General features: G+C 38.6%; 1 protein-coding gene across 6 annotated transcripts in view; it reads right to left on the bottom strand.

Moving 5' to 3' along the window:
* BACH2 (BTB domain and CNC homolog 2) overlaps positions 1-25,759 on the bottom strand; it is a 359,456-nt gene that overhangs the window by 73,979 nt on the left and 259,718 nt on the right. For all 6 annotated transcript variants that reach the window (XM_072832052.1, XM_072832049.1, XM_072832054.1 and 3 more), the window contains one exon: positions 4,986-5,240. In XM_072832052.1, coding sequence (XP_072688153.1) covers positions 4,986-5,228 — 243 coding nt within the window. In that variant the 5' untranslated portion in view covers positions 5,229-5,240. The remainder of the gene's footprint in view (positions 1-4,985; positions 5,241-25,759) is intronic.

The following is a 25,759-nucleotide window of genomic DNA, read 5'->3' as shown; positions in this document are numbered from 1 at the left end:
ACATCTATTCTTTTAGGAAATACAATGATATATTATTATTAACTACAGTCTCTATGCTGTACCTTAGGTTTCCAGAACTTACTCATCTTAGAACTGGAAATTTGTACCTTTTGAATAGGTACCTTTGTACCTATTTCCACTTTTGCCCCACACCCTCCCCGAAGCTTCTAATAACCACCATTTACTCTCTGTTACTATCATTTGGCTTTTTTTTAGATGCCACACAGAGTGAGATCCTGCAGTATTTGTCTTTCTATGTCTGGCTTGCACTTAGCATAATGTCCTCCAGGTTTACTCATGTTGCCGCCAACAGCAGGATTTCTTTCCTTTTTAAGACTGAATAATATTCACACACACACAGCATCTTTTCTTTATCTAGTTATCTGTCAATAGACAAGTTGTTTTCACACCTTGCCTATTGTGAATAATGCTGCAATGAACACAGGAGTGCAGGTACCTCTTCGAGATAGTGATATTTCTTTCAGATATATATCCAAAAAGTGGTACTGCTGGATCGCCTGGCAGTTCTATTTTTAATTGTCTGAGGAACCTCCATCCTATTTTCCAGAGTGGCTGTACTGATTTACATTCCTACCAACAGTGCACAAGGGTTCCCCTTTCTCCACACCCTCGCCAATACTTGTTATCTTTTGACTTTTTGATAATAGACCTTGGCAATAACCTCTTAACAGCTGCTCTTCCTCTGGCATTCTGGGAGGGAGCCAAGCAGCCCCATAAGGATGGGGCTAATAGGCAAACCCACTGTGGGCTCCATAACTTCTAAGGAAGCACACCCCATTCCTGCCCTCTGTACTCAACACACCGTAAGACTGAACTGAACTTCAGGATTGTGATGCCACTTCCAGCATGGTTGGCATCTAGCCCAAAATGGTCTCCATGACTACAGCTAAGGAGGTGTTTGTTGAGCCAACTTTAATACTAATGAGCAGTGGAGTAACGGCCTTGCAATGCTTGGCACATCGAACACTTTCTCTTCATCTCTTAGCACAAAATACACTTACTAATTATAAATTAAATGATCTGTTTTATTATTTAACTAAAGTACTAAGTTACAATGCCTTATGTCTTGCTTTTTGCTGATACACATTCTTGGGTGTGTTTTTCAATAGGGAGCCAACACTCAAGTTATATAAACTCTAGGGACTGTCATTCTATTTTAGAAAAAAAAAACTAAAAAAGATAAAAAAAAAAAAAAGAGCAAGACATTTCAATTACTCCTTGACTTCCAGAAGGAGGCCTCTATATTTGTTTCTTTCCCTTTTAGTTTAGAGGTTATAGTGGGCACTGTAGTGGCTCTAATTTGCCAGTTATAGCATTGCCCATAGAAGTCAGGATTTTGGGATAGAACTGCACAATTGGATAACTAGATACCAGAGCTGGGTTTGGCCTAAACTAATCAACTTAGGGAGTGGGAGCGGCACCAGTATGTATCTGGAAGTTTCACAGTCCAAGAAAGAGTTTTTGGACTCAGCCATGAGGGTCCCCTGAGGAGCACAGAGGCTGGCTAGCTAGAGGTGTAGAAGTGGGCCAAGTGTGAACAAGGCTGGGACAAACCAGAAGATAATTTGAACTTGGTGACAGGATAATGATGAGGTTCAAAAATTTCTAAGGAGCTAATCAAATGTTTTTTTTCTTACATCATATAAACCAAATGCCGATTAGTTTTAAGCAGCTACTTTCCAAGGTAATGTTTGGGATGTTTGCTTATATACGACTTAATTCAAATTCTAAAGTCATTCACTGAGCTAAGTGGGACAATGACTGTAGACCTGCAAGGACATTTCAGTGCACACACAAGGAGACAAAAACAATGCTTAGCACTTGGGGCCACAGGAGGGTGCTCTGAGCAGAGGGAGTGGGGTCTTGGAAGGAGGCCTCAGAAACAATTACAGACCACAAAGGAAAGTACCACTGTGGCTGGCTTGCATGCCACATCAGCAAGATACCTACAAGCTGGGTTACTGACAATATGAGTTCATGTTTTATAGGAAGGAAAAAATATAATTGTATCTGAAGGCTTCAGGTTTTAATGGTTTGGAAATGTAGATAATGAAGAAACAGCAATCATTTTACATGACTAGGAAGAAAGAAAATCAACACCTAGCAAATTCCCACTTAGTTGGAACACAATCAAAAAAGCCAAATAGCAAATTTTTGTGTGACGTCTATACAATGTGCCTCTTGCTTTAAAGAGTTCCTAATGCCGGGGCGCCTGGGTGGCTCAGTCAGTCGAGCATCAGACTTTTTTTTTATTTTTTTTTAAATTTATTTATGATAGTCACACACAGAGAGAGAGAGAGAGAGAGAGAGAGGCAGAGAGAGAAGCAGGCTCCATGCACCGGGAGCCCGACGTGGGACTCGATCCCGGGTCTCCAGGATCGCGCCCTGGGCCAAAGGCAGGCGCTAAACCGCTGCGCCACCCAGGGATCCCGAGCATCAGACTTTTGATTTCAGCTCAGGTCATGATCTCAGCTTCTTGAAATCAAGCCCCTGGGTTGGGCTCTGGGCTCAGCAGGGAGTCTGCTTGAGATTCTTTCCCTCTGCCCCTTTATCCACACTCTTTCTCTCTCTCAAATAAGTAAATCTTAAAAAAAAAAAAAAATAGAGTCGGTAATGTCAAGGAAATAAGTGATTTTTAGGGATTTGATCTAAAGAAACTTTCAGTTATGCCATATGCATTTATATCCTGGTTTTCTTTAAATTTTACTGCCTTGGTATTGTATTATGATAAATAATTCAAGGATTTCAGAGTTTTAGGTGTTTCTAGGGGTAGAAACTGGGGCTTAGATTGGGGGTGGGTAAAATGACTAAATCAGGATCCCAAAGCTAACTAGGGGCAGGCCAGGGCACATAGTCCACAAAGTTTTGAGATGGGGCCAGAAGTCACTGAAGAGAGACTAAATTACATAACATATGATTTTCACTTGTAAATACATTTTAATATAACCTTTTCTTTTGAAAATTGGTAAAAAACTTATAAATGAAATAGCTCTCAAACAGATATAGATAATAAATAAACTATAAAATCCAGCCTCTCCCCAAGACCATTCTGGATAATTGGAAGTTTTCCAAATATTTCTAGGGAATTCCAGAGTTGGAGTAAATTACAAAGTTATTCTTGCTGCCCATCCAGAGAAGAAAGGGTCTTATCTTTGATGAATGCCTACTATGGGATAGAGATCATGCTGAGAATTTCTATGTTTATCATCTCATCTAACGATGGGTTAAATATTCACCCACTGATGTAGATGAGGAAAATCCAGCTCAGAATCACATCATAGCTGCCATTCCTTGGCCCTTTTTTTTTTTTTTAATGATAGTCATAGAGAGAGAGAGAGAGAGGCAGAGACACAGGCAGAGGGAGAAGCAGGCTCCATGCACTGGGAGCCTGACGTGGGATTCGATCCCGGGTCTCCAGGATCGTGCCCTGGGCCAAAGGCAGGCGCCAAACCGCTGCGCCACCCAGGGATCCTCCTTGGCCTTTCGATAGTACTTGTTACGTAAGTTTCCCTCCCTACACCAGCCCCAATTACATTATCTACAACCAATTTGTCCTTTTGCCTCTGGTATTGTGATCTTTCTAGTAATCTAATTCCTAGAGATGTGAGGAGTGGTACTGGAGCCCTTTATGTGGGTACATAAAAGAGAATATTAATGAGAAAACATTGATTGCTTATGCAGTCTTCACTAAGCTGGCCACTCTCTTGCTCTGCAGGGTTAACAGCAGATGTCGTTTAATAAGGGACTGGATCTGGTGAACCTTTCTGACCCCTGTGACTTGTTTGCATATTTGTTTTTTATGTTGGATTTGGATGCCTTTCCGTGCAGCAGGTGCTTACCCCACCACTTCCTAGTATCTTATACACAGGCTGCTGTATTTATTTATATTATTTGCCAGGCCTCTGGAGGCATTTGGGTTTGTGACCCCTGGGATTTAATGCTACTTGTACTCATTAGCACCTTACATCAGGGTCATGGGGTCTTTGGTTTCTTTCAGAGTTGCTATGAAAAGTTGTGCAGTTGCTCTGGGTCACTGCACAACTCTAGGGCTCCATCCGCATAGACTATGGATTTGAGTTGTCCCTCTGGGAACTGTGCAGTGCACAGCCTGGACATCCTAGTATCTATACACTGTATAGATGCACAGTGAAAGATTCTGGACCTGAACACAAAGTGTAAGGCTGCTCAGTGTTACCCTTGGTCCCATGTATATGAAAGGGAGCTAAGATGATGGAAATAGAAGAACTGTATACATAGTTCAAAGGGTGACCATTTTAATGTTTTGTCATTTAAAGCTCATCTTTTAAGTTCTTGCAGCTTAGGCCATCCAACTGAATGAATACTGACTCTCAAGAGAACAGGTCCAGCTACCAGTGTCCCTAACGTACAGATATAACTGTACTCACTGAAGTAATTAAGAAACATGAGCAGGGTATTTTCAACAATGGTGAGAAAAACAAGTTTGCACTTCTTAGAATCCTACTATATTAACTGTGAAAATTACTGATTGCTTTTACTTTTCCCCCAGGCAAGGAAGGTGCTGTGAATACTCTCATTCTTTTACTCTCAAGGGAAATCAAGTGTTCTTTCAACCATTTGAAAGAGAAAAATCATAGCCACGGTCTCAGTGACTCAGATCCCACATCTAGGACTATAACAAACTTTGGCTGTACTACTCAAAACCTGAAGAGTAAGTGAACTAGAAACTACAAGTGGCCGTGAGCCACAGGTGAGGTTCAGTTCCCTTACAGAAAGATGTTCTGCTCAAGATTCATGCCTCCGAGACTTAAAGTGAATCAAAAAGAAACTGGCTATGCCATGAACCTAACAGTGTTGGTGATATGGACATCAGCCCCTGGGCAGGAATGTGGCCCAGGATCCACCTTTTAGCTCCTATTTAGCCGACTGTCTACAAGTTAATAAACCTCCATGAGCAACCACACAAACAAACCAAAGTACTGTACCTCCTCAGGCAAGCTGACCACCAAGTCATTTTTCGTCTGTCCAACCAGCGCCTGCCAGAAATATTCACTGCATGCGGCCAGCACAGCCCGGTGGGCCCGGAACTCCTTCCTTTCCACGATCAGAGTCACGTCACAGAGAATATCCTTTTTCCGCTGGTCATTGAGGCCCAGGAGGATGTTGGTGCAGTGGACTGTGGACTCATACACATACATGGGGGAGTCAGGCTTCTCATCCACAGACATGCCGTTCACACCCTGAAACAAAGAAAGGCTGGGTCAGATGCAGAAAGTGAGAAGAATGTCACAGTTTCTGTGTCCTATTGCCATGAGCCAGGCGAAAAGGAGAATTGTCCATTAGCATATTCAGGCTCAGCACAATGAGCTCAGAAAACGCATCTGGGAAGTCATGTTCAATGGCTAGCTTTCAATCCTTTCCACTTACTATGTCCTTTTACCCCATGGAAACAACCTGGGTCTCTTCTTAAAACCCCCAAAACATTTAAAACACATACGTACTCTAAAACTTGGTAGTTTTGATTTTGTTAGCTGACTGAAAAGGAACTTCCACATATATACGGTCCCAATTCAAGTACTGTTTGAGCTTTGTGTTAAGGGGAAATGAATAGTTTTGAAGTATTTGTAATGCTCTCTTGATGAAGTACACATAAGCTCCTAGGTTGACATATGGCTAAGATGCCAAACAGAATAAATATCTAATCACAATACATAACTGAACACGTGAAATAAACTGTATGTGTACTAAAGTGTAGATATAGAGAGCTATGGCAATTGCCCTCCACCACTTAAAGACAAAGCACAACCAACATAATGCTATTGTTGCTCACAAAAAGCTCTTGAAAAGAAGTGGGCTTGTGCTGTCATTATCCCAGCAGACTTGATATATATCCTCTTTAAGGAAACAAAATATATCACATGAAGAGTCATAAAAAAAATATATAGCCACAGTGAAGATTACTTTTACAAAAGAGTTCTTATAATATAAGTAGATACTTCAAAAGTAGTATCTGTAATTAATTTACATAACAGTTTTTCAGTAATGTCTACTACTAGTATGAATTCCAATAAAGTTTTACTTTTCTTTTGCTTCATTCTTATTTAACACACAATAAATTGTATGTATTTACAGTGGGTGGTCTGATATGTTTTGGCGTATGTATGCAACGGTGAAACCATCATCACAATCAAGACAGGGAACATATCCTTCACCATCAAAATATCTATGTCCCTTAGTAGTCTTTCCCTTGCACCTCTGAGCCCCACCCCCTGAAACCACACGTCTGCTTCTTAACAGTATAAATTAGTTTGCAGTTTTTATATTTTATGTAAATGGAATCATACAGATTGTATTCTTTTATGTCTGGCTTCTTTTACTCAGGATAGTTATTTTGCAATTCATGCATTTTTTTTTTAAATTTTTATTTATTTATGATAGTCACAGAGAGAGAGAGAGAGGCAGAGACACAGGCAGAGGGAGAAGCAGGCTCCATGCACCGGGAGCCCGACGTGGGATTTGATCCCGGGTCTCCAGGATCGCGCCCTGGGCCAAAGGCAGGCGCCAAACCGCTGCGCCACCCAGGGATCCCAATTCATGCATGTTTTTGTGTGCATCAAACAGTTGTTCCTTTATTGCTGAGTACTGTTCCATTGTATGGATACAGCACAATTTTTTATCCATTCATCTACTGGCAGATATTTGGGTGTTTCCAGTTTTGGGCTATTACAAATAAAGCTATCAATTAGTGTATAAATATCTGTATGAACAAACGCTTTCATTTCTCTTGTGTAAATTCCTAGAGGTAGAATGGATGGATCATTTGGCATGTGTAAGTCTAACTTTTTGAGAGACTATCCCTGTTTTCTACAGCGGTTGTAGCATTTCACATTTCAAAAGCAGTGTATGAAAGTTCCAGTTCTTTCACATTCTTGCCACCACTTGTTATACTCAGTCTTTCTACTTTTGGCCATTCTAATAAATATACCGCGTTATCTCTTTGTGGTTTTAATATGCTTTTCTCTAATGACTGCAGAAGCTGAGCATCTTTCGTGTACTTATTTGCCATCTATTTACGTTCTCTGTTGTTTCCTTATTATTGAGTTTTGAGCATTCTTTATATACTCTAAATAAAAGTCCTTTCTCAATATGTGATTTGCAAGTATTTTCTCCAAGTCTGTAGCTTGTCTTTTCATTCTCTTAACAGTGTTTTTCAAGGAGCGGAAAGTCTTCTTCTGAAGACCAGTTGAGAATTTTTTTCTTTTATGGATCATGCTTTTGGTAGTATATCTAAAAAATCTTTGCCTAAACCAAAGTCACATCTCGTCTTCAGATTTATACCTAGATATAAATATTCTTAATGATTTTTTAAAGATTTTTTAAATTTATCTGTGTATGAGAGAGAGAGAGAGAGAGAGAGAGAGAGAGGCAGAGACACAGGCAGAGGGAGAAGCAGGCTCCATGCAGGGAACCTGATGTGGGATTTGATCCCGGGACTCCAGGATCACGCCCTGAGCTGAAGGCAGATGTTTTAACTGCCGAGCCACCCAGGCATCCTGGTTTTGATTTTCAATTTAAATTCTTGTTTTTCACCACTACTAGTATACAGTTATATAAATTATTTTTGTTTATTGATCTTGTATCCTGCAATTTTGCCTAACTTGCTTATTAGTTCTCACAGCCTTTTCTTTTCTTTTTTGGTACGTAACATAGATTTTCTACAAAGAATAAAACATATATGTTGTCTGTGAATGAAGACATTTTACTTTCTTTCCAATCTGAATGATTTCAATGTTTTTTTTCCTTGCCTTAACTACATTGGCTAGAACCTCTAGTGCAATGTTGAATGTAAGTGGTAAGAGTAAACATCCTTACCTTGTTTCTGATTTTAGAGGAACACTTTATCCTTTCACTACTATTTATGATGGTGGGTCTATGTGCTTCATAGAAGCCCCTATTGAGTTGAGGAAATTTTTTTCTATTCCTATTTGCTAGGAATTTAAAAAAAAATCAGGAATGGATGCTGGAGTTTTTGTTAAGTGTGTTTTCTGCATGTATTGATAATCACATAGTTTTCCTTTTTAAATATGTCAATATGAATAATGATTGATTTTTGAATGTTAAATCAATCATGCATCTCTAAAATAAGCTCCATTTGACCATAATGTATTTGTCTTGTTACACAATGTTGGATTCAATTTTTTACCATTTTGCTAAGAATTTTTACATCTATGCCCATGTGGGATATCAGTCTGTAGTTTTCTTTTCGTATATATATTTTTAATCAGGGTAATGCTGGTCTCACAAAATAAGTTGGAAAATAGTTCTTCCTCTTCAGTTTTCTAGAAGAAATTTTGTAGAATTGGTATAATTTCTTCCTTAAATATTTGGTAGAATTTATCTGTGAAGTCTCCTTGGCCTGGAGTTTTAACTACAAATTCAATTTTTTAAAAAAATTCTCAAATTTATTGGCACCAAGTTGTACATAATATTTCCTTAATTTTCTTTTAATATCAGTAGAATCTGTATTGAAGCTCACTTTCCTGATATGGGGAATTTGTGTCATCTTTTTTTTTTTTCTGATCAGTTTGGCTAGGGGTTTATTAATTTTATCACCATTCCCAAGGACTAGCTTTTTGTTAAATTGATTTTTCTTAATGTTCTCTTTTTTATTACATTGATTTCTGCTCTTGTATCCTTTCTTCTGCTTACTTTAGGTTTTAATTTGTTCTTCTTTTAATTTTCTTGCCTTTTATTATTTTTTAAATTTTAACTCCAGTATAGTTAACATGCAGTATTTTATTAGTTTCAAGTGTAAAATATAATTATTCAACAATTCTATATAATGTATACTCAGTGCTCATTATGATGTGTACTCTTAATCTCCCTCACCTATTTCATCCATTATCCCCAACCCCACCCCCTACCTTCTCTTTGGTAACCATCAGCTTGTTCTCTATAGTTAGGCATCTTTTTTTGGTTTATCTCTTTTTTTTTTATTTGTTCTTTTGTTTTGTTTCTTAAATTACACATATAAGTGAAATCATATGGCATTTCTTTCTCTGACTTATGTCACTTAGCATTAAACTCTCAGATTCCACCCATGTTATTGCAGATAGCAAGATTTCATTCTTTTTTATGGCAGAGTAATATTTCATTCCCACCCCCCCACCCCACATCTTTATCCATTCATCTCTTGACAGACATTTGGGTGCTTCCATAATTTGGCTACTGTAAATAGTGCTGAAATAAACACAGGGGTACATATATCCTTTTGAATTAGTGTTTTCGTATTCTTTGGGTAAATATCCAGTAGTGGGATTATTGGATTATATGATAGTTCTATTTTTAAATTTTTGAGGAACCTCCATAATGTTTTCCACAGTGGCTGCACCCAGTTTACCTTTCCACCAGCAGTGCAAGAGGAGTCCTTTTTCTCCACATCCTTGCCAACATTTGCTGTTTCTTGTGGTTTTGATTTTAGCTGTTCTGACAGGTGTGATGTGACATCATATTGTAGTTTTAATTTGCATTTCCCTGATGATTGGTGATATTGAGCATCTATTCATGTCTATTGGCCATTTGGATGTCTTTGGAAAAATGTCTCTTCATGTCTTTGGCCCATTTTTAAATCAGACTGGTTTTTGGGTTGAACTTTATAAGTTCTTTATATATTTTGGATACTAAACCTTTATCAGATATGTCATTTGGAAATATCTTCTCCCATTCAGTAGGTTGTCTTTTAGCTTTGTTGACTGTTTCCTTTGCTGTGCAGAAGGTTTTTATTTTTATGTAATCTCAATAGTTTATTTTTGCTTTTGTTTCCCTTGCCTCAGGACACATATCTAGAAAAATGTTGCTAAGGCGGATGTCAGAGAAACTACTGCCTGTGCTCTCTTCTAGGATTTTTAACAGTTTTGGGTCTCACATTTAGGTCCTTAATCCATTTTGAGTTTATTTTTGTGTGTTGTGTAAGAAAGTGGTCCAGTTTTATTCTTTTGCATGTAGCCTTTCAGTTTTCCCAACACCATTTGAATGAGATTGTTTTTTCCCATTGCATATTTTTGCCTCCTTTGTCAAAGATTAATTGACCATTAATTTGCTCTTCTTTTCCCAGTTTCCAAAGGTGAAAGTTGAGTTCATTGATCTGAGATCTTTCATCCTTTCTAAGAAAAGCTTTAATGCTCTACATTTCACTCTAAGTACTGCTTTATCAGCATCTCACAAATTTTGAAATGAACTTTTATTTTCATTAATTTTAAAATGCTTTCTAATTTCCCTTTTGCTTTCTTCCTTAAAGTATAAATCATTTGGAAATGTTAGTTTCCAAACATTTGAAGGAGTTTCCAGATATCTTTCAGTTATTGTTTTCTGATTTAATTCCATTGTGGTCAGAGAACAAATTTTGAATGACTTTAATCCTTTTAGTTTTTGGAGACTTGTCTTATATCCCAGAATATGGTCTATCTTGGTAAATATTCCAAGATACTTGAAAGGAATGTGTGTTCTGTTGTTGGCTGGAGTGTTCTGTAAATGTCAATTAAGTCAAATTGTATAATAAATGTTGTTCAAATCTTCTATTTCTTTACTAATTTTCTGTTCATGGGTTCTATTAAGGTATTGAGAAGAGTCGCTGAAATTTCTAATTATAAGTGTACATTTATCTACCAGTTTTTGCTCCATGCAGTTTGAAATCCTGTTATTAGATACATACATGTTAGAATTTTTATTTTCTCTTGCTATATTTGTTCTATCACAACATGACTTTTTAATTCCTGGAAATGTTATTTGCTTCAAAATCTAATTTGTCTGATATTAATACAGTCACTTCAGCTTTTTTTTGATCAGTGTTAGCATAGTATATCTTTTCCCCTACTTATCCTTTTAACCTATCTGTGTCTTTATATTTAAAGTGTATTTCTTGTAGGCAGCATATAGTTGAGTCTTGGTTTTAAAAAAAAAATCCAAGGGATGCCTCAGTGGCACAGTCAATTAAGCATCAGACTCTTGTTTTTGGCTCAGATCATGAGACTGAGCCCTGCATTGGGCTCTGCTGTTTAAGACTCTCTCCCCCTCTCCTCCTCCTCACCACACCTACTTTCTCTCTGTAAAATAAATACGCAAATCTTTAAAAAAACCCAATCTGAAAAAAAATCCAATCTGATCATCTCTGACTTTTAATTCTGGTACTTACATCATTTGCATTTAATGTTGTTATGGATTTGGCAGGGTTCAGATACACAATTTTGCAACTTGTTCTCTTTGTCCTTTGTTCCCTTTCCCCTCACTCTCTGTTTTTGTATTAACAGTATTTTTTATAATTCAAGCTTATCCCCTTTATTGGCATGTTGTTTTGTTATTTTATTGGTCACCTAGGGTTTATAATATGCTTCTTTAAATTATCACAATATATCTTCAAGTAATATTATACCACTTCAGATAGAGTAAGAACCTTACAATAGTATGCTTCCATTTCTCCCTTCTTGGTGATGCATTTTACTTCCGCAAATGTTATAAACCCCACACTACACTGTTATTATTTTTGTTTAAACAATTATCTTTTACAGAGATTTAAATAGCAAGAGAATAAGGTGTGTACACACACACACACACACACACACACACACACACACACACTTTTCTTTAGCCTGAAGTACTTCCTTTAATATGACTGGTAGTGTGGATATGTTGGTGTCTTAGTCAGCCTGGGCTGTCATAGCAAAATAGTAGAAACTGGGTAACTTAAACAACAGTATTTCTTTCTCATAGTTCTTCAGGTTGGGAATTCCAAGATAAAGGTGCCAGCTGATTTGATTCTTTGGTGAGGGCTCTCTTCTTGACTTGTGGATAGCTACCTTCTTACTATGTCTTTGCATAGGGAAGAGGCAGAGCTTTAATCTTTGTCTTCTTATCCTAGGGGCTCCATCCTCATGACTTCCTCTAAACCTAATTGCTTTCCAAAGGCCCCATCTCCAAATACTACTGCAGTGGGGTTAGGGCTTTTGGGGGTGGACATAAGCATTCAGTCCATCATAGTTGGTGATGAATTCTTTCAGTGTTTATTTATCTTAAAAAGTGTGTTGCCTTCCTTTTTGAAGGCAGATACAGAGGTGAGGTACAGATTCTAGGTAGGCATTTTTTTTTTCTGTTCAGTACTTTGAAAAATGTCATTGCACTATCTTTTCATTTGCATGGTTTCCAATGAAAAATCCGCCTTTATCCTTATCTCTGTTCCTCTATATGTAATGTCCTTTTTCCTTCCAGCTACTTTTAAGATTCTTTATCACTTGTTTTGAGCAATTAGATTATGATGTACTTTGGTGTAGTTTTTTTCAAGGTTTTTGAACTTTTTGAATGGGTGGTTAGAGTTTTCACCAAATTTGGATGCAAGTCAGACATTATTATCTCAACTACCTGAATGTAGACTATCTGAAATTGTCCTGTAGCTTGTTAATGCTCTGTACATTTCTCTTTCTGGTAGCCTCTTTTCTCTGTGTGTTTCATTTGGGACAGTTTCTATTGATAGGTCTTCAAGTTCACTAATCCTTTCTTCTGCAATATCTAATCTGCCATTAATGCCTTTTACAGTAATTTTCATCTCAGAAATTGGGGCTGTCATCTCTAAAATTTTAATTTGGGTCCTTTTTACATCTCCCATGACTCTACTTAGTCAATCACTGCTCCAACTTCTTGAACACTTGGAATATAGTTATAATGGCTATCTCTCTCTGTTAATTCTAACATCTGTGTCAATTCTGGTTTAGTTTTGATTGCTAGTTCTCTTCATTATGAGTCATATATCTCTGCTTCTGTGTATGCCTGGAAATTTTTTATTGGAGCCAGACATTTCGAATTTTACCTTGTTGGATGCTTGATATTTGTGTGTTCTTATTAATATTCTTAAGCTTTGTCTTAGGACTCTGCTGAGTTATATGGAGACAGTTCAGTCCTCCAGGTTTAGCTTTTGAGATGTTAGGTGGGAACAGCAGCATTTAATCTAGAACTCCTTATTCTCCACTACTAATTCAAGACTCTTCTGAGTATTTTACTCAATGCCCCTTGAATTATGGGTTTTCTAGTCTGGCTGATAGGGATGAGTATTATTCCTGAACCTCTGTGAGCTCCAAGTACTGTTTCTTCTAATTGTTTCAGGTGGTTCTTTCCCCATTTTTGGTATTTTTCTCATACACATGTGCTATTAAGTACTTTGCAGAATAATTAAGGAAAACCCTCTGCAGATCTCTGGAGTTTTCTCTCTATGAAGCTCTCTCTTCTTTGCTACCCTACTTTGTGAAGGCCACCACAGTCCCTTTTGATTGTTAGCTCTGTCTCCTCCACTCAGGAGTCAGCCATGATCTTCTTTGGTTTCTCTTTCCCCTGCCATTGTCTGGAAACATTCTCAAAACAGTAAGCTAGGCTCAGATTGTTTTCCTTCTTTTAGGGATCAGTGTCCTTTGTTGCCTCATGTCCAATATCTTGAAAAGCTTTTAGATATATTTTATTTGTTTTTATAGTTGCTTCAGGTGGAAGTAAATTTAGTAAACCTAGTCCCTGTCCCTCCATCTTGGCTGGAAGTAAAAATCCTGGATTTAGTCTTTATGTTATAGTTACACCAAGCACGTTACAAACAATAATTTATCACTTTGCTAACCATACAGTATAAAGTTTGCTCTACTATAAATGATGATTTGTAAGATGTAATTTACAAAATATTTCTGCAAAAAATAACTTTTAGTCCTTTGTATTCCAATGAAATAAAGTATCTGAAAGCTTTATGATCTAGAATCATCTTTTATGCAATAAGAATAGCATTTTAAATGTCACAATTCAGTTACAATGACCATAAGCCATGGAGTAAGACTGAGTTTGCATGGCTTCTGTTTTTATGACTAGTTAATTACTACTGAATTCTTTTTTTACCTAGTAAGAAGACAAATATTTTTTCTTTTTTCCCCATTTTCCCAAGATTAAATGATTATTTAAAAAGTACGTTACATTGCATAGAAGTCAACATTCTTTCCCATAATTCTGTGCATCTGGGGCTATAATAATGTTACTGTCCCTCCCCCATATCTTCAAATTAACATTCTCAGGTCACAACAGTAAGTCTTCCCAAAGGGGACCTTCTAGAAAAACAAGGTATTTTTTTGGCTTATATTTCCCTCTTTTTTTTTTTAATTTATTTTTTATTTGTGTTCAATTTACTAACATACAGAATAACCCCCAGTGCCCGTCACCCATTCACTCCCACCCCCCGTATCTCCCTCTTTTTGTAGCATGAGCCAGAACTCTATTCAAAAGTATATATATTGGGGAGTAATGAGGGAATTCACCAGCAAGCCCACAGTTGTTGACATTCATAAAATTAGAGACAAGCACAACATACTGGAAAAAATCCTGTCAACATACTGGCAAAAAAATCCTGTCAAAGCCTTAATTAAGTCTTTAATGAAACAAGAAATGAAAGAAAGTCAAAAGAGAAACGAAAGTGAGGTGCAGTTGAAGAAGGAGTATACCTGGAATCTAAGTCTTTTGATCCAGCTCTAGCACTGACCAGTTTTGTGGATTTTGGATAAACTGCCTAACTTTCTCTGGACCTGCTTCCATATTTGTAAAATGAAAAGCCTAAACTAGAAGATCAGCAAAGTTGTTATATATCTACAATTCTCTGAGTCTTAGAGTCTATAAAAGAAATGTCTAATTGGTCACAGGGAGTGGGTCATTGTCACTTTAGTTGAGAGAAACTAGCTTTCTTTGGCTTTATTAAGACCATTTATATATCCTATTTTATTGTTGCTAATGTTGCATGACTTAAAAGAAACTGCCTCTGCAGAGGTGATTACAGGGAATGGGATGGACAGCATAAAGGAAAAAAACAAAATCTTCTGTGACAGAAGGAACTAGTACCCTAACCCATGCTCTCATAGGTTACAAATTAGAAAGATCTGTCTGGATAGAGCATGATATCTCTGAGTAAATGGAGAAGAACAGGTTAAGTCCCTTGAGCTGTAATTACCTTTCAGAAATGGAGAATCCAAATATAGGAAGACATTTTGGCACAACATGTGGTGCTAATGTTATTAGCTCTTTTAGTCCTAGACATTTTAGCCCATAGGTTTGTTCTGAGAACCATGGCTGGGTAAGGGAGTATAAACTAAAAGAATTATGTCACCTGGAAACCCAGTGTGGAGTTCCACTGAGGTCTGAGTGGGGGCCTGACTGCTATACAGCAGCATTGGATGAGTCTACCCCACCAGGGGGGAAAGAGTCATCAACAGTGGTAAAGCCAAGGCAGTGGGTGGGATCTCAGATTCCAGTTCACATGCTTGATGGTCTCTTTCTGGTCTAAGATATCTAGTGGGGGGGGGCCTCAAGGAATGATTCAATATCCTACTATAGGGCAGGTTTGGGAAAATAAAGGGGTCATGGCAATATATGCTCCCCAAGTTAATGCAGAAGCTATGATAGTCACATGAACATGGATGTCTGCTTTTTGGGTTAAACCTTCTAGAGAGTTTTAGAAGACACTTAAAACAGATTAGATCTTTTTGTCAAATGGTATAATCTAAAATCTATCATTCTCATGAAGCTGTTGCTAGACTTTAACCTGTCTGAGGATTTTCTTGCTTTTATTACATTATTCCTGGATAATCCTTCCTTATGCCATGCCAGCACCACTCTCTTCCTCTTGGCCTTTACATTCCAATTGGATCTTATCACACCCCTCACTGTTGGCCCCTCTTCAAGCATAATGGAACATACTGTTTCTTCTTCTTTTAGAAATCAGTCAGCCCTTCTCATCCTCCAGTTATCATGGGTGCTCTTCTAGGAACTCCCTCCAATTTGTCTGTTTTTGACTCACCAATACCAACGTGAATTCTGTTTCTCCTATCACTGCATTATGTCCCATTAATTTTTTTCCACTTGCCTTGCTAATATTAATTAAAAAAAAACATTTTCCCTCCTAATGCCGCAAATCCTGAAATCTGCAGCAGGACCCATGGGATCTAAGAATGAAATACTTTGTAGTGAGTAACAGAGCCCAGAATAGCATGTAGGAGTCTGACAGCCAGTCTTTACACTAAGCATTAGACAATGTGTTAAAGTGTGTAGACATTAGCTGAAATCAGATTGTAAGGAAGCTTTCCAAAGGTTCTGATTTGGGTTTTGGCTGGATCTCTTTCTTCTTTTTGTAGGCCAAAAAACCCAGCTGCACATGTACATACACATATACCCCAATCATCTTATCATATGGTTCAGCAATAAAAGTTAATTACTATTATTTTACCATAATATGCTCATTCCTTCAAAAAACCACACAGACCACAACTCTTATCAGTCAAAGATATAATATTAATGAGTAGAGACTCATGTATTCACTTATTCAGTTTTCATTCATTATTGGTTCATATTCAGAACTTAAAACATCTAACACTTAGTTCTGAAGGTTAAAAGTATAAATCGAAAAACCAGAAAGAAAAAAAAATCTACAGTGGGAAATGTGAAAAGCTGAAATTCTCAAAAAAGTAGAATGTTAAGGTTTTTCAGACAACCTGTCATGTCTAGAATGGTTCACATGAAAAGAAATGAATACGCCTTGCAGGTAATGAAAAAGACCAAATTGTAAACCATTTCATTTGAAATTCCAACCACATTTCCCATAGAAACAGGGCATTAAGTAAATACTTCTGTGAATCACACACTAAATTATTTAGTAATTGCTGAGTAAATTCCTGCTCTTATCAAGCATGCTTTTTTTAAAAAGTTATTTACAATGAAACTATAAGGGTTAGTTTTTTATAAAAGAAAGTTATCAAGTCTATAGAAATTTTAGAGTGCATAGTGCCATTAAAATTACTAAGTTATTGCTTTTGGATTGGAAGCACTTTTCAATCGCATCAAGACTCAAACTTCTTACTTAAAGTGGAAAGCAATCCAATTTCAGTATTTTATAATGGAAAACTGCAGTGCCTGTCATTTAATGTCTCTAATGCCTTAGATAGCTAGAGTAAGGGCCTGACATTGAGCAGCTAAAACGTTCCGTGTTCTTTATTTACTCAAACACTCCATCTGCGTGTGTGCTCGTCAGTGCCAAGGGAACTGAAATTTAAGGCTGCTGTTAGAAGGAAGCACTTGCAATTGTATCGTCGAATCCTTAATAGCTCTGAATGGTTCTCGTACTTCAACATAAACTTCCATCTTCTTTGACCTTTCGGGAGGAAGTTCAATTTACTGACACAGTTTGTGACAATGGTTTTTACTGTACAGTAGAAAAAAATACATAAAGAATTTAGGGACAATTATCATAAGCCCCATTTTTTGGGTAATTCTTGTTGATATTGTTTCATTCATTTTTTAAAAAACAGACCAAAACAAAAAATAATCCAAGCTTTCTCAATATCTAGTAATAAAACAGTGACAAGTACTCACACTTCTATATTTAGATGTGAACTGTATGGAGAGGCATGCTGTGATATGGAAGCTGAGCTAGAAGAAGTACTGGAATGTTGGTAACAGGCAATCCCTATCAGAATGCCACTAGCATTTTTCACAGATCTAGAACAAACAATCTTTAAATTTATATGGAACCACAAAAGACCCCAAATAACCAAAGCAATCCTGAAAAAGAAAAGGAAAGCATCACGATTCCAGACTTCAAGCTATATTACAAAGCTGTAGTCATCAAGACAATATGGCACTGGCACAAAAACAAACACATAGATCAATGGAACAGAATAGAGAACCCAGAAGTGGACCCTGAACTTTATGGTCAACTAATATTCGATAAAGGAGGAAAGACTATCCATTGGAAGAAAGACAGTCTCTTCAATAAATGGTGCTGGGAAAATTGGACAGAGACATGCAGAGGAATGAAACTGGACCGTTTTCTTACACCATATAAAAAAACAAACTCAAAATGGATGAAAGACCTAAATGTGAGACAGGACACCATCAAAATTCTAGAGAACACAGGCAGCAACCTCTTTGATCTCAGCTGTAGTAATTTCTTATTAGACATGTCACTAGGGGCAAGGGAAACAAAAGCAAAAGCAAATTACTGGGGCTTAATCAAGATAAAAAGCTTCTGCACAGTGAAGGAAACAATCAACAAAACTAAAAGGCAGCCTATGGAATGGGAGAAGATATTTGCAATTACATACCTGATAAAGGGTTAGTATCCAAAATCTATAAAGAACTTATTAAACTCAATGCCCTAAACCCAAAAAACCCAGTTAAGAAATGAATAGACATTTTCCCAAAGAAGATATCCAGATGCCTAAAAGACACGTGAAAAGATGCTCAACATCAGTCAACATCAGGGAAACACAAATCAAAACCACAGTGAGATACCACCTCACACCAGTTGGAATGTCTAAAATTAACAACACGGGAGACAACAGGTGTTGGCAAGGATGCAGAGAAAGGGGAACCCTCTTGCACTGTTGGTGGGAATGCAAAGCGGTACAGCCACTCTAGAAAACAAGTTCCTCAAAAAGCTAAAAATAGAATTACCCTATTATCCAGCAATTGCTCTACTAGGTATTTATCCACAGGATACAAAAATACACATTCGAGGGGGCACTTGGGTGGCTCAGTCAGTTAAGCGCCTGACTCTTGGTATTTGTCTCAGTCTTGAGCCTGAGTCTTGAGACTGAGCCCCTCACTGGGCTGTGGACTGAACATGGAGCCTGTTTGATTCTCACTCTTTTCTTCCTCTGCCTCTCCCCTCCCTGTTCACATTCTCTCTCCCCACTCTAAAGAAAAATAAACATTTGAAGGAGTACATACACCCTGATATTTATAGCAGCATTATCAACAATAGCCAAACTGTGAAAAGAAGCCAAATGCCCACTGACTGATGGATAAAGAAGATACAGTGTGTGTGTGTGTATGTGTGTATATATATATATATGTGTATATATGTGTGTATATATAATGTATATATAATATATTATATATTATTATATATAATTGTGTGTGAATATATAATGCATATATATAATTCCATATATATAATGGAATACTCCTCAGACTGATGGATAAAGAAGATACGGTGTGTGTGTGTATATATATGTACATATATATAATAATTCCATATATATAATGGAATACTCCTCAGACATCAAAAAGAATGAAATCTTGGGAATGCCTGGGTGTCTCAGTGGTTGAGTGTCTTGCCTTTGGCTCAGGTCGTGATCCTGGGGTCCTGGGATCGAGTCCTATATCAGGTTCACTGCAGGGAGCCTGCCTCTCCCTCTGCCTATGTTTCTGCCTCTCTCTGTTTCTCATGAATAAATAATCTTTTTTTAAAAAAAGAATGAAATCTTGCCATTTGCAACAACATGGATGGAACTAGAGTGTATAATGTTAAGCAAAGTAAGTCAATCAGAGAAAGACAAATACCATATGATTTCATTCATATCTGGATTTAAGACATAAAACGGATGAACACACGGGAGGGAGAGAAAGGGGGGGGAAACAAATCATGAGAGCCTCTTAGCTATAGAGAACAAACTGATGGTTGATGGAGGGACGTGGGTGGGGGATGGGCTAGATAGGCGATGGTTATTAAGGAGGGCACTTGTTATGATGAGCACTGGGTGTTATATGTAAATGATGAACCACCGAACTATACTCCTGAAACCAATACTGAACTGTATGTCAACTAATTAGAATTAAAAAAAAAAAAAAAGAATGTTGGTAGCAGGCTGTCTGTATTAATCTAAAGGTAATAAGGAATTAAAGATATATTACACATACACCAAACTGGAATAAACTAAGAAGTTTGGCAATTTCAAGTGTGAAGATGTAAAGCAACAGGGACTCTGATACATATGGACAGACTATGACCCAGTATTTCCATTCCTGGATTACGCCCAAGAAACTCCTGCATGTCTGTAGCAGGAATGTGTAAGAAGTGTTCACAGCAGCTATGCAGCATTGCTCCCAACTGGAAACAATACAATGTCTGTCAGTAGCTGAATGAATAAATACACTGAGGTATATTCATATATTCATATAATGGAAAGACACAAAGCACGTTAGAGCCATATGCAACAATATGAATGAATCTCACTAACCTAATGTTGAATACTGAGCTAGAGAAGCAAGACACAAAATAACAACATACAATTGGATTCTGTTTAGATCAAGTTAAAAAACGGCAAAACTTAAATATCTAGGGATACATACATAGGTGGTAAACCTATAAAGGACTCAGAGTTTCTATTTGTGGGAAAAGAGTTGTTACAGGTCAGTGGTACTGAGGGGGGACTCTGGGGTGCTGTCACAACGTTCTGTTTCTTGGTACTGGTGATAGGTAGACGTGCATTCACTTTGTGTTAAATTGTACATTTGTCTAATGTATTTTTCTATACCTACATTGTATTTTATAAGTAAAAAAAAAAAAATCTCCTCCAGCTCCCTCCAAATTAAAGATTGTAGGGAAAGGGTTAACAGCTCAAGTTACTTGCCTCCGGTTCTATAACTTAATCATGAAAGTCCTATGGTAGACTTTGGGCTTCAAACAAAACACAAAATCTGCAAAAATGGGCCATGTATGGGGTTGAGGCCCTTCAGGAGGTGGTGAGAAATCTAAGCCTGGCTTTTGCTTCCGAGGACTCTTTTCAGAGATCTCGAGTTTCATCCTCTCCTGTGACGACCAAATCATTTCAACACACTTCCATGTCCTTATTTATAAATTGAGCAAACAGACTAGGTGAACTGCAAGGCATTTCGAGTTCTAATTTCCCTGGTTCTATGAAAGTATAAAAACGTTAGGAAAAACCTGAAATGTGACCTTCTCTACCTTCAGTTCTTGAGAAGGCTGTTTTTGAGAAGTGAGAGATGGTCAAAATAACACAGCTGGCTGGAAGGGAGACATGCCAGCACATAACTTCTGGGACAGACCAAGAAGAGAGGGAGGCTTGCCCAATAACCATGTGAATTTTTCTATCTTATGATTGAGTTAACCCAAAGGAAGGGTGAAGCAATGGATCACAGTGCTCAATGGTACCCAGCAGTAGTTCAACACTTTGCTCTCTTCTCACTCCTCTCCCCACCAAACAGTGCTCTGGTGTGCAGGTCACAGTCTCAGAGACTGTGTCAGATAGATGGCTACGGAATCAAGGCGGGTGTTGGCCAACTCCTCCTGTCTGAGTCTCCACCCAGTAACATCACGTGAGACAACACTGTTTGGGGCTTGGGGGAAAGCTACAGCTTGGGTTTAATAAAACATAGTGCATGTACTGTCATCTCAAAAACTAGATGAAAGAGATTACATGCTTTGAAATCAATGGGTGGAAAGGACTCCCATGTGAGGCTGTCCAAGATACACAGTTATTGTTAGTGGAGGCTGGCATGATGAGGGTGTGTGTATGGTTACGGGGGGGAGAACAAGCAGGCAGAAAGTGTGGAGTGAGGGGTCGGCAGATTTTAAAAATGATTTTGTTTATTTATTCATGAGAGACACACAGAGCGAGGCAGAGACACAGGCAGAGGGAGAAGCAGGCTCCATGCAGGGAGCCCGATGTGGGACTCGATCCCGGGACTTCAGGATCATGCCCTGAGCCGAAGGCGGACCCCAACCTCTGAGCCACCCAGGCGTCCCTTCTTTTCTGTATTTTGATGCTTGTTTTGGGTTCTTTTGTGATAACCCACCAACTAGGGGTTTGGTCAAAGCCCCCATTTATTCTGCTGGGGTAGGTCCTTTTCTACCCTTGACTACTTTTCTTTTCTATCTTGTCACTTCCAGTTTGTCTCCCACACTACTTCTTTGTATCTCTGTTCCCCATTTATATTCATTTCTCATACATCAATCTCTGCTTCCTATTAGCATTTGCTTCTTGCCTATTAGGAGTTAGAGGACAGAGAGAAGTCATTTCTTTTCTACATTTTTCTTTATCAGGGCATCTGTGTGAAATATTCTCTCCCAGTATCCTCTTCCCTCGCCTTCTAGCCAGAGAATATTACCCTAGAGCTTCATGTTGCTAATGTGTGAAGAAATTATGAACAGTGATTAGGAGGCTAAATGAGGGTGGTGGAACCTATTTACTTCATTAGGTTCCTTCAGGGAAAAAGCAAGGATGGGAAACTGAGAGATAAGGGTTAATACTAAAAGAATAAAAGATCCATTTGACTCAGAGCAATCTTCCAGTCTGCCTGGATTCTATCAGACACCCTTCTCCATGGGGAAATCATTACAGAGAAATGACATGCAAAGTACGCCATAAAGCATCTGAGTCAAACCAGAGGGAGGATGACTCAACGGATCGTTTTACATTTTAATAGAAGGCACTGCAGATTTGTAACCAGTGCACAGTTCAACACGGGGTGCACCATCCCCTCCCCAAAACTTCTCCATTGGGTGGGAGGGGAGTTCCCAGAACCTGACAGAAATTATTCTGTCTTAGATAAGAACCAAGTCAAAACTCACAACAGAGAATCAAAGACTAAGAAAAGACAACAGATAGTCAAATGCAGAAAAAAGGGGAGACTACAAGTCTGTCTGATTCCAGCTTCAGCATTACTGTCAAAACTCATATTGTCAAAAACTGAACTTGGTAATTAGTGGACTTTGAATCTGATGAAGGGGAGGGGAAGAAGAGGGAGCGACAGAGGGAAGCAGGAAAGGAAGGAGGAAGAAAGGAGAGAGAGGAAGGAAGAGAACATCTATGTGCTATAAATTTAAAGATGTGCTCCTTGGAATTAGCTTCAAAAGATACTGTGTAATTACTGCCAGAAGCTCACCCACCAGATCAGTGCCAAACACTAGGCTTGGGTGTCCACGTGAAGTCAAGAAACCCTATCAGGGATGCCAGGATTCCCAGCACAATTTTTGAGCTGATTTATCACTGGTAGGTGCTAATAATCTGCCAAAGGTAGATTCATCTGACAAGAAGTTATGATGGTAGAAATTGGATTTTCAACTCTAAACTCCTTTTCCAGGGGTTCAACCCCAGATATGGTTCTGACAGAAAGGTCTGCCGGTACCTGAAGAGTATCTATGTCTATGGGTATGTGGCTGTTCATCCCTATGATCGCTCTTGATGCTTGCCCTGCTTCCTAAGTGGGCACAACTGCCCACAGGTGGGAAAGAAAACAGAAGTGAGTTTTTAAGTCTTGGCAGAAAGACAGCTTTCACAGAAAGGGTTCTTAATAAAAGGAAACTTGTTTCTTTCACGTATCAGGGTCTTTTGGACAACATGATTCTGTTCTGAAATATCATCTTCTCTGCAGGGATGCAAGCTGGAATGGACAAAGTTTAGATTGCAAGATGGTTCATCTGGTAACTAAAACAATCAGAACTCAGCATCCATGGCAGGCAGCATCTAATCAAGGCAGAGGAGTCATCTGGCTCAAGGGTCATTTTGGGAAGTGCTTTGGGAAAGGTTTTTGAGTTTCTGCTGAAGCCTTGACACCCTCGCTCCCATTTTTCCTATTTAAAAATGATTAAAACCATGAGGCTAAGACCATTGGCTGGCAGTTTGTTAGATTCCACAACCAGTAATAAAAGCACTTGGACCATCTGTCACAATTCAGGAGATTGAATGGAGGTGGAATATTAACACACAGGTGAAATGCTCTCTTGGGAGTCAGGGGTAAAGGCAGAAGGTCAGAAGAGAGAGATGGGGGCGGGAGAAGGATGTACTTGGAGCCTTCCGAGTCTCTGTCTTGTCCTTGGCTGCTTCTCAGAGTGATGATTATTGTTACCAAAAGGCAGGGACACATATGCTTCAGGACATCGAGTATGTTGTTTAAAACATAAGTCCTATTATATGCTTACACCACCACCATCCACACAAATCACTGGTACCCCACAGGATATGCTGCAGATAAAGCAAAGCATATTCAAGAAGAGATTATTTTCTAGTTCACTCCTTATAAACAGTCAAAACTGAACTGCAGCAAGGGAAAAGATACCTTCTGTCCAAATGGTCAGGAAGAGGTTTGACAAGGGCCAGCCCTTTCAACACATGGCAACGGAGAAGCCCCCAGAAGTACCCAGGCAGGAAGAGATTTCTCAGCACTTTCTTGACTCAACGATGTACCACTTTCTCATTTCTCCTTTCATCCGAGGCTGAGGGGCCTCCTTTTGAGACCCATCTCTCCCACTTCCTAGCTGAAGGGCTTCGGGTATGTTTTTAGATTCTGTCTCTAATCCTTGGTTTTTCCACGTGCAAAATGGCTGGGAAGATTAAATGAGATGAAGAGATAATGTATTTAGGATAGCCTCTGTTTTATAGTGAACATTCCATAAATAAAAGCTATTATGAATGGAAAATTAATTTCTTGGTACTTTATACAAATCTGTAATTCTGCACAGGCTGGGTTTCTTATATCGAGGCAAACCTGGACTGCATGGGGAATGATGTACTCTTTGTTTGCCAGATTCTCCCGCTTAACCTTGGGGAAAGGCCAATTTGCTTGATTTCCATCTATGGCCTATGAGAAAATAATAGGACGGTGTGTTGGATCTGGCACTTTCTGGCAACTTCAGCCATGGCACCATGGCAGCCTTCTCTCTGTAACATCCACAGTGACCATGAAGGTCAAATAAGGCAATAGATGTGAGAGCTCTCTGAGAAGTACAAAGTACTTTACTTGCATCAAAAATTACCCTCCCCACCATTTGACTAATTCTACACATAATTATATCAAGAATGTCTGCTCTTACGGGCACTTAACCCTGATATATTTCTCTTTCATGCCAAGAGAAAGCATCTGGCAGATGGGGGACTTGTCCTGATTCTCATCTAATAACATTTCCAAAAGACTCTATCTCCTTATATTTGCTAAAAGTATGTGCTTTGAATAATCCACCTTTCTATTGCAGGCTTTTTCTCTTTTCTCTCTCTGATATCTTTGCATAGGTTTCATTCAAATCAGAATCTTCCATCGTGAGACACAATGTGCTGCAGTGGTGAAGAACCAGCCCCTAGTGCCAGCCTGCTGGTATCTGAATACTGACTGCTAAACCCCTCAGACAAATTGTGTAAGCTCTCAGTAAGGACTCCCTATCTTCAATCCCATTGTCATGAGGAGTAAATAATTTAAAGTGCAAACATGCAAAGTGCTTAAAACAATTCCTGGAGTGTCGTAAGCACTCACTAAATACCATATGCATGATGGTTTATGGAGGCAGTATAGCGGAATGGTTGAGAATGCAAGCTCTGGAGTAGGCTGTCTGGCTTTGAATCCTGATTCTGTCATTCACCTCTGGCAAGACACTTAATTTTTTCTGTGCCTCAGTTTCCTGATTTGTATGAAAGGGTATGATGAAGAGCACCTACTTCATTAGGCTATGAGGAGTGAAACACTCCTCGTGTTTGTTCACTAGTTCATTAATTTACTATTCAACATACAATAAATGTTATATAAAATTAGCTCTTTCTTACCATGCCAACTGTTTGCATTCACCTTTCATTCCTGGCTTAATAACGGCTTGTCCTTTCATGGCAGCATCTCCTGCTTTCAGCCCTGCCTACACAACCTGGACTCTTCCGGCTGCCTTCCTATCTCTTGGAATTATAATAGTTCTCAAACTGCATGGATTTAGGGTACAGGAGTGGGGCTGGAAATGTGCAGTTTAACCCCCATGGCAGCTGACCCAAGGCAGCTCAACATACCTGATATGTCTGCCCTGGCCTTCCAGGGCGGACAACTTACATCTTAAGTCTTCCTAAATCTTACTTTCTCACTTCCTTACTCACTTCTCTGTCTCCTTACACATGGAAAGAAGATCAAACATGAGACTATTCTG

Source organism: Canis lupus, chromosome 7, assembly GCF_048164855.1.
Source record: "Canis lupus baileyi chromosome 7, mCanLup2.hap1, whole genome shotgun sequence".
NCBI classification, from domain to species: domain Eukaryota; kingdom Metazoa; phylum Chordata; class Mammalia; order Carnivora; family Canidae; genus Canis; species Canis lupus.
Note: the sequence above shows the minus strand (reverse complement) of the source record. Positions and strands in the feature narration are given on the sequence as shown.